Source organism: Phalangium opilio, unplaced genomic scaffold (genome assembly GCF_054372755.1).
Source record: "Phalangium opilio isolate 3A_F unplaced genomic scaffold, DU_Popi_V2 ptg000019l_1, whole genome shotgun sequence".
NCBI classification, from domain to species: domain Eukaryota; kingdom Metazoa; phylum Arthropoda; class Arachnida; order Opiliones; family Phalangiidae; genus Phalangium; species Phalangium opilio.
In genome coordinates this window covers 5,841,866-5,851,931 of record NW_028324152.1, presented here as the reverse complement: position 1 = coordinate 5,851,931, position 10,066 = coordinate 5,841,866, and the positions used below count along the sequence as shown (strand labels likewise).

At 42.3% G+C, this 10,066-nt stretch overlaps 1 protein-coding gene across 1 annotated transcript; it reads left to right on the top strand.

The window, feature by feature from the left end:
- Positions 1–5,656: 5,656 nt before the first annotated feature.
- LOC149700789 (uncharacterized) lies at positions 5,657–6,265 on the top strand. The gene has a single exon (XM_089867269.1). The coding sequence runs from the start codon at positions 5,657–5,659 to the stop codon at positions 6,263–6,265; it is 609 nt and encodes a 202-aa protein (XP_089723395.1).
- The last annotated feature ends 3,801 nt before the right edge of the window (positions 6,266–10,066 follow it).

Genomic DNA, 10,066 nt, shown 5'->3' with positions numbered 1-10,066 from the left:
ACAAAACATGAGTACAATTAGAACCGCGTCGTAGCTTAATTTGTATCTTTTGCAATGTAAACCTAATCTAGTTCTTTAGTATGACATAAACATCCATGGAGACCTCAAAATCGTACATCATTACGGGAAGGGTGTGTATAGAAAAGGCCTATTGAACCTATAGAATTACCAAGAAATTAACCCCTAAATGTACACAATATCCTAAAGATACACCAAAATAATACCACTATGGATACTGAATGCCTTCTACACCAATAAATTACGTGACGTCATACCAATACACTAAAAATAAATTCAAAATTCCCAGCACACCATCACGTGACACGTGACGTTATCAATTCCTCCCAATCCCCCACCCCCTCAGGCACGATACACAATTGGCAGTTAGTAATAATCAACCAGATCACCCGCCACCACCAGGGGGTATGACAATGGTTATGCCCCCCCCTTCCCACCATATTTTCCCCCTAAGGCACGGCACGACCTAGAGAGAGAAGAACGAAAAGGGGGAAGAAATGACCCCCCTCCTCCTCACAGTACCACCGTATACCGATAATCTTATCGGTATACGGAGGTCTATATTCTCTTATGTATAACAGATATAGTCGCTTCGACGCTCAAGATATCGCTATTTGTATAAGTTCTCGTGCTGCACGATACCTTAATAGAAATAACTCCAAAAAATGGCTTTAGTTCGTACCCCAACGGGCTCTAGAAGCTCTTCTCCAACTCCAAATAATCTGTTGATTAATTCAAGTCAAAATAATCAGCAAGTAAACGCTTCAAATATGGCTGGTAATGGTAATCAGACCACCCAAGTTAATGCTAATATCCCAAACAATGCTGGTATTCAAACCACTCAAGGAGGTGGTGCGACAAATACTGCGCAATTAGGAAATGTTGCCACTCCAGGTGGTACAACCACAATTCCTACCACACTTCTGCAAAATTTAATTGATCAGTTAGCTCAAGTAACTAACCAACAACAACAAATGCAAGTAGCTCTCACCCAAATGCAAGCTAGCTAAGGGCAAAATAATTCAACGGGGACGGGGAATAATAATATTACGGTAGGTTTAAGTGCGCCGAGCCCCTCCGTATCTTCTTTTCAAAATTTAACACAAAGTAACGCTAGTGTGCCTCTGGCGCCTGCTGTAAACCCGACCCACGCTTCGACATCTAATGTCAATAGTCTTCCCCAACTCTCCAACCAAGCGCCTCCCGCTGCGCCAAATAATACAGTGTCAGCTCCCGCTTTACCTAGCGCGATTAACCCTTCTAACTATAGTACGGTTAGTCAGACGTCCCATAGTAGCGGACATATTTCGGGCACTCCGTCTCATCCCTTATTTTCGGGTGTCCCCTTTTTGTATTCAAACCCACTACCCGCTCCTTGCTATCATGGAAGGCCAACCGATCCAGGTCCAAAAGAATTTCTTCGCAAACTAAAACAAATGCGCCTAGCAAATGAAGTCCCAGACGACATATTTCTAGAGCAATGGATGCCCTCATTAGTTGATGGCCCCGCGTTAGACTGGTATTATGATAATCAGCCTTTTAGGACCTATGCAGACTTTGAGTTAGCCTTCTCCGCTAGATTTCAGCGGAAGTCGAATGATGACGTCATTCGTGATAGAATTCACGATAGAGTGCAGCGACACCAAGAAACAGTGTACGAGTATGCCGAAGCTCTACAAAAGCTAATTAGGCAGTTAAACACCAAAATGTCAGATGAGGAAGAAGTCAGGATTACCCTGCGAAATATTAGAGAGGATATACATCCATTTCTAACTACCAAAGTGTATTCGAATGTTAGGGATTTGTTAGACGATGCAGCTGCTGTCGAAAGATCAGTTAATAAGAAGAGTCGCTCGCAACCTAGAGCTGCTCCCGTTAGCACTAACAATATTAATCGAAATTCAGAGGGGAATAATTTTAATAAGAGGCCGGTTAGCTTTACCAATCGTGGGGCGAGTAATTTTTATAATAACTCCCAAAGCTATACCCAAGCAAGGCCTAGTGGGGGTCAAAATTATAATCCTATACAAGCAAATAATAGTTCAGGTACAAACGTACGTAGAAATGGTCAGACGTTTAATCCCAATTTTACATGCATCGAATGCAATCAAGTGGGTCACACACGTCCATTTTGTCCCCGCTTGAAAGGAAAATCTTCGTCTACGGGAAACGCGGGGGCGGGCGGGTCCATGCCGCCAGGGGCCCCGCCCGCGAACAACCCTAAATAGAGAAGAACAGTGCAAAGGGCACGGGGAATTTATCTTTAAAACCAGCTCACACTATTAAAGTTGGGAATCAAGATTTTGTAAAAATATTTTTAGGGGTTCACGGGTAGTTGAGCGGTTTTCAAAAGAGCGTTTTGGAATAAAGCGGTTCCCAAAACAGCGGTTTGCAAAACCGCGTACAAGCAAAACCACGGTTTCTGTTTTCGCGTTTCTCAATACAGCGCTATTTCCCAAAACAGCGGTTGCTGTTTCCGCCCAAACTGTGATTGATAGGGAGGGAAATCTCTATTATATTAAGTATATAGGACAAACAACAATATTATGCAAAAATGAGTAATGTTATATCGGAAGTAAATATAAAATATAATTTTTTGGAAAAGGCATATTATTTTGGGAAGTTAATGAAGATAAACAACAATATTTTGGAAAAGGCGTACTTTCGTACGCTCAAGATATAAACGCTGTAATCAAAATGCGCTAAAACGAGAAATGGCTATAATGGCAAACGCGTTTATGAAAAAGCCGTTTTGGACAATGCTGTTTTGATAACACGCCCAATCGATAACATACCATTTTTAGGATCCACCCCGTGTATAGCACTACTTGATAATGGATCCACAAACACCTTAATTCGTAGTGATTTGAAACCAATTTTAGAAGTCCAAGGTTATATAACCGAAAACAAAAGTTTAGCGCTACGTCAGAGTGATGGTAGTTTATTAGCTTCATCCGGTACCGTAAAGGTCCCTATTTGTTTACCACGGAAAAGGGTCGATTTCGAAGCAGCCTATGTATCTAATTTAGCTTATCAGTGTATTTTGGGGAGAGATTTGATTGGCCATGTTGGTCTTATTTTAGATTTTGGAGATAATACTTATTGTCTACCTGACGATTTGTCATACAAACTCCCTTTGCTTGCTATGAGTGGTCAACCCCATGTTTCTAGTTTAGGTCTAGAAAATAATTTTATAGATACTGAAGGAATTGACAAAGCTTTGCTCGACGCACCGTTAGATAAAGACAAGAGCAATTCGTTGAAAAATTTAATTAATAAATACCAAAACATCTTCTCGACTCAACCAGGGCTAACTAATGTAATTGAACATTATATTGACGTCGGAGACAGTCTTCCCATATCTAAGGCCCCGTATAGGTTTTCCCCTAAAAAACGTGCAATAATTGATGGTATAATAGATGAGATGCTCCAACAGGATTTAATAAAACCTAGTTGTGGTCCGTGGGCAAGCCCCGTTTTGTTAGTAGGAAAAAAGAAAGATATTTTGGACCTTAAAGACGAGGATTGGTTTGAGAAACAGAACGATATAAGTAATTGGCGAATGTGCAGTGATTAACGAGGACTAAATTCCGTCACTCGCAGGGATGCATATCCACTTCCGCGGATCGACGATATTCTCGAGTCGATCTCTAAGCCCCAGCATATAACCACCCTCGATATGAGGAGTAGATATTGGCAGGTACCTTTGTACGAAGGTCATCGTGATTACGCTGCTTTCGTTTCTCATCGCGGATTATTTCGCCCCAAGTTTTAATGTTCGGTCTCTCAAACGCGCCCGCTTGTTTTCAACGGATGGTAAATAGCTTATTTTTGGACTTGTCCAGCGCTGGAGTGTGCGCGTATCTAGATGACTTAATTATAGCATCTAGAGATTTTAATACCCATCTCCAAACTCTCGAGGAGGTTTTTAACAGACTCATGAAAGCTGGCCTCACGGTAAAGGCATCAAAAACCCAATCTTGCAAACAGAAGGCAAAGATTTTGGGTCATATAGTCTCCCACGAGGGACTGATGGTAGACCTTGATAAGACTGAAGTCATGAAGAACTTTCCAACACCCAAGAATATCAGGCAACTACGCCGATTTCTCGAAAGTAGCGAGCCCGCTGAACGATTTGCTACATAAAGACGTGCCGTGGCGATGGACCGATAAACAAGAAGTCGCTTTCAATACCCTTAAAGATAAACTATGTTCAGCTCCAATTCTGAGTACTCCAGATTACGATCACCCTTTCGGGATTCATTGCGACGCCTCCCAAGTCGGACTTGGGGCGGTTTTGTCACAGGTAATTGACGGCAAACGCCATGTAATACAATATGCTAGCAAATCTTTAAGCGACGCCGAACGTAGGTATTCCACTACCGAACGAGAAATTCTAGGTTTAGTTTTCGCTGTGGAAAAATTTCGGCCCTACGTTGAGGATACCAAATTAGAAATTTACACAGATCACAGTGCTATCCGTTGGCTACATAAAGCTACAGACCCCACTGGGAAGTTTTCTCGGTGGAACACCAGGTTACAAGCGTTTGACTTTAACATTATTCACGTACCTGGTAAAGATAACGCTGTAGCTGATGCCCTCTCTCGTATTTACGAGGAGGAACCCCCTTCGAACAGAAAGAAACTGAATGAGACTGAAGAAATCCCTATTGTGGAAGGCAAGCTCTCTGTCGTGTCGGGCGTACAACCCCAATTTATCTTTGACAAGCATGAAATCATTCAATCTCAGGGTAGTGACCCAAAAATCGGTCCCCTCAAGTTACTTCTTGAGGAAGGTATTTTACCTAGTGACCCAGATTTATGTAAATACGTTGAAAAAGAAGCCCCTCGTTGTGAAGTCAGGGATAACCCCCCGTTGTGAAGTCAGGGATAACATTTTATATCAAGATTTTGGTAAGGTATAACATTTTATATCAAGATTTTGGTAAGGTATAACATTTTATATCAAGATTTTGGTAAGGTATTTGCTAATGGCTGGGATAGTTTCCGTATTTTGGTGCCCGATGAATTAAAACCTAGAGTTTTGTATATGTGTCATGACCTACCTTCAGCAGGCCATTCTGGGGTCAAAAAGACGCTACATAGGGTTAGGAATCAATATATTTGGGACGGCCTGACTCGCGATGTTATGAAATATTGCAAAAGTTGCGTAATTTGCCAGAAAAATAAGGTATCCCCACAGCTACCCGCCGGTCTTATGAAGCCGAGCGAGATAGCCGAACCCTTCGAGGTTGTATCAATAGATATAAAAGGGCCATTTGTACGTAGCAAACGTGGTTTTCGGTACATTTTAGTACTTACGGACCTGCTCACAAAATGGGTAGAAATAATTCCACTTCGTAAGGCAACCACGAGGCACATTGTTAATCATTTGGTTGACGACATTTTCGCGCGTTTTGGACTACCGTCTTGCGTAGTATCCGATAATGGCAAATGCTTTACTGCTAAACTTATGAGTAAAGTTCTAAAAATTTTGGGAATAAAACAACGGTTTACTTCCGTTTACTCCCCTCAGGGTAATCCCACTGAAAGGACTAACCGAACAATCGGTACAATGTTGTCCTCTTTCGTGGAGGATAATCACAAAGATTGGGATCTTTACCTTTAACCATTTGCCATGGCTATTCGCAGTGCGGTTCAGGAATCGACAGGTTTCAGTCCCTCCATGCTAATGTTTGGGCGTGAAATTAAAACCGCCGCTAGCGTTGTTTCGGATAAAAATCCCGAAGATTACCTCGATGATGAGGTTCAAAAATGTTACGGGCTTCGCGTTATTCATAAGGTACAAAAAGCCGTGAATAAAGCGCAAGAAAATATTAGGAAAGCCCAATTAAAACAAATGACCTATTATGATAGGCATCACAGGCATGTGGAGTTTGCAGAGGGCGATCTAGTACTTAAAAAGACGCATTTTCTATCCAATGTCGCAAAAGATTTCGCTGCTAAGTTAGCCGACCGTTATGACGGTCCTTTTCGTATTTCTCGCAAACCAAGTTCACACAGTTATAAGCTTGAAACTGTAGACCGTAAGAAGGTGCTGTTCGGGACGTATCATGTCTCTCAGCTAAAGCCATATGAGGAACGGAAAGCTAATCAGTTAAGGGAAAGTGATTATTTTCACGATAACTTAGACACGAGCGATAATGTTAGATTGGTGCTACGTAAACAATATGGTGGGCGTACGTTACGTCCACGAGATCCTTTAACTGGAAAGGTCAAACGATAGCTAAATTTTTTTTTGTTAATGTCTGGTGAACTTACTTTTCCCCATGACAATTATGCTTGAATTACTTTTCACCATGCCCAGATATGGTTGAATTACTTTTCACTATATCCTCTAGATTGAGTTTAAGTGCACATGTAAATATGAAGTTATGGAGATTGTTGTAAATTCTTGTAAATTAAGTAGACTGTAAATAATCTGAGCGCTCCTGTAAACTTGTATATTTGTACATAATCATTATTTTTTTTCTACGTGTCTCTAGTTCATATTAATTTTTTTTAACCTGTTTTGATTAGGAATTATTTTTCCTTTCATTTTAATAGCTAGGAAAGTAGAGTCTCAGCGGACTTCGACATTAGTCGGGGGAGAATTGTAACGTTGTTTCGTTACAATATATTGTCGCACTCTTAAGTATAGTTAGGCTTAGTTTTAAGAAATAACCGACTCTTTATATATAAAATGTTATCCTTTATTTCCTCAAAAATCCACGCGCACTTCACGATTGCAAAAACAGCTCTCCCCAAAAAATACCTAGTGTTCCCTTCCCTCGGTCTTCCTCTCGCCCCCCTTCTGGGTTCGATCCCCCAGATTCGCAAGAGCGAGAGGCGACCGACGTTTCCCAAAACGTTCCATAAAACTTTCCATAGGTAAAGGGTTAAAATCCCGAGTTCAGTATACGGTAGGCCTACAATAACAAGTTGGCTGCCTACAATAGCAACGTGTACAATAATAATAAGGGCTGCAACAAACTCGGCCATCCTGCAAATACGAATGACCTCATTCGAAAACAAATCTTATCAAAAGGATTAAATACCAATAAACGAAGAACAATCAAAATAATCAGTTAGGAACAAAGGTTAACATTAAACAATAAAAACAATCCATTAATAAATCAAAACAAACATTGAAAAAGAAAAAAAAACTAAAATGAACAATAACGTAGCACTTGCATTAATCATACGTACAGAAAACAGAACACACATAGTGCTATAAAGGCACAAAATAATACAGGGTTACCATAACGGACTACCGGGTAACGAATGCGGCGCGGCCTATTTTCAATAGGGAGGGGTTGTTCTTCAACTCGTGTTTTATCTGTAAGCTCGCCATTAGGGGACTCTGGGTCGTAAATTATAGTGTCATCGGAACTACTTGTACTGTCATCATCTATGTCGGACCACTCGGAGTCCTCTAAATCTTCGCAGTCCTCGAGATCGCGACTTCGGTATGGCTTCACGTGGTCCACATGTACAGTAAATATATGGTGGCGCTTCTTCGTACGCATGTATGGCGGGTCCTCAACTTTATAACTGACTGGTCCAGTTCTCCTGACGACCTGATAAGGACCGCGGTACCGTGGGAGTAGCTTGGTTGTTGTACCCTTCTTTTTTGCGAAGTTTCGTATCAGCACCAAGTCTCCGGGTTCGTAAGAGGGTGCACCGCGCCTTCCTTTGTCATAACGTTGCTTTTGTTTCACTTGACTCGTCTTAATTCTGTCGCCCGCCAATTCTCTTTCTTTCTGAACCCGCCGAATTCGCTCGTCTTCGTCCACAGGGTCTCCCAATGGATGAATGACGTTTCCTTCGCCCATAAGAACTGGGATTCTACCATAGAGAAGTTCGAATGGACTTCTTTTCGTCGTTGCTTGAACTGAAGAGTTAATAGCGAATACAGCAGACTGTAGGTGTTCATCCCAGTCTGTATGTTCCGGGTTTACGTAATTATAAATTATCTTCGCCATGGTTTGGTTGGCCCGTTCGACCAATCCATTTGTTTGAGGCCGATAGCTTGAAGTTGCGGCAGGCTTAATTCCCCATTTTTCTAGTTCCTTTTCTGTTTCTCTTGATACAAAGGCGCTTCCTCGGTCACTTATGAGAAGCCGAGGACTTCCATGACGAAGGACTATTTGATTGCGAACGAAATCTGTGACGTGCACTGATTCGGTGCTCGGGACTGCACGTGCTTCAACCCACTTTGTGAGCTAATCGACGGCGATAAGGATGTGCTTGTTTCCACTATCTGACTTTAAAAAAGGGCCACAGTGGTCAATTCCGACCACTTCGAAAGGCTCGGTCGGTGGCGAAATCGGGTGGAGTAAAGCGTCTGAAGGTCCCGTCGGTATTTTCCGAAATTGACAAGGACCGCATGACTCCACATAACGCCGCACCATTTTCCTCAGTTTGGGCCACCAGTATCTTTCTTGAATCTTGGCCAATGTCTTATCGAATCCCATGTGGCCACCTGTCTCTGAATCATGTGCTAGTCCAAGAATAGTCCGTCGCAATGAGGGGGGAACAACTAATAGTTTTTTTCTACCATTGTCATGAGGATTGTCCCGGAAAAGTACTCCATTCTTTAAAGTATATTCTCCTAGTCGCGCCTCTTCATCACTTGTCTCTTCTAGTCGCTGTAACTTTATCATGAAACTTTTCAGCTTGGGCAGGCTTTGTTGCGCTAACGCGAGCTCTTCTACGGGAATGGCTTCAAAACTTATGACGCAAGTTTTTATTTCATCGGCGGTATTATTGGGATCGTGAGGGAGGACTGGTGCTCTTGACAAAGCGTCGGCGTTTAAGTGTTTTTTTCCGCTCCTATGGACAGGCGTGTATAGGTATTCTTCCAAACAGATCGCCCAACGAGCGAACTTGGCGCTGTTGTTTTTCTTCTTTTGTAGCCATAGTAGAGCACTATTATCAGTTACGACTTCGAACGGCCTGCCGTGAAGATAGGGTCGGAAGTAGTCGATCGCAAAGACGACAGCCATCACCTCCAATTCGCTTGAATGCAATTTCTCCTCTGCCTCACTCAACCGTTTGCTAAAATAAGCAATAACTCTCTCTTGTCCCTCTTGGTCATACTGTACAAGAACACCTCCCAGCCCATGTCCCGAAGCGTCTGTGTGCAAAGCAGTTTTGTCGTTTTCGGAGAAGTGGCCCAATATGGGTGCGTTCTGGAGCGCATTCTTCAGATCATCGAACGCTAGTTGTTGGGCCACCCCCCAACACCATGGGCTGTCTTTCTTTTATTTCGCGTTGATTTTGTGGGTAACTAGCAGACGTAACAGGGCATCTGTGATATTATCCCACTTCTGACACCAAGAAATGTCGCACTCTTAAGTATAGTTAGGCTTAGTTTTAAGAAATAACCGACTCTTTATATATAAAATGTTATCCTTTATTTCCTCAAAAATCCACGCGCACTTCACGATTGCAAAAACAGCTCTCCCCAAAAAATACCTAGTGTTCCCTTCCCTCGGTCTTCCTCTCGCCCCCGTTCTGGGTTCGATCCCCCAGATTCGCAAGAGCGAGAGGCGACCGACGTTTCCCAAAACGTTCCATAAAACTTTCCATAGGTAAAGGGTTAAAATCCCGAGTTCAGTATACGGTAGGCCTACAATAACAAGTTGGCTGCCTACAATAGCAACGTGTACAATAATAATAAGGGCTGCAACAATATAAAAATAGTCGAGTATATAATTATTTTGAGAAAATATAAGAAATTCTTAGTTCCCATACGTTTATTTTGAAGTCGGGCTTCAGCTGTCAAACATGATATATGGGTCGCCAAGTTTTCGGGTACTTGGATCCATGCTCGATAACTAAGCTTTTACTTGTGTACTGAGAGGGGACGACCTGCTGGACAAGTAGTCGCCACCATACAAATTTAGCGACCTTTATCTCTGTTTGAAGCACCGCTTTCTTCTACATGGAGACGGCGGGCCTGGACCTTGTCTGGGTCTCCGATCTTGGGAACCCCTTTCAAATAGAATTTTACAAAACCAAACCTTCCCCATTTTTAGCATTT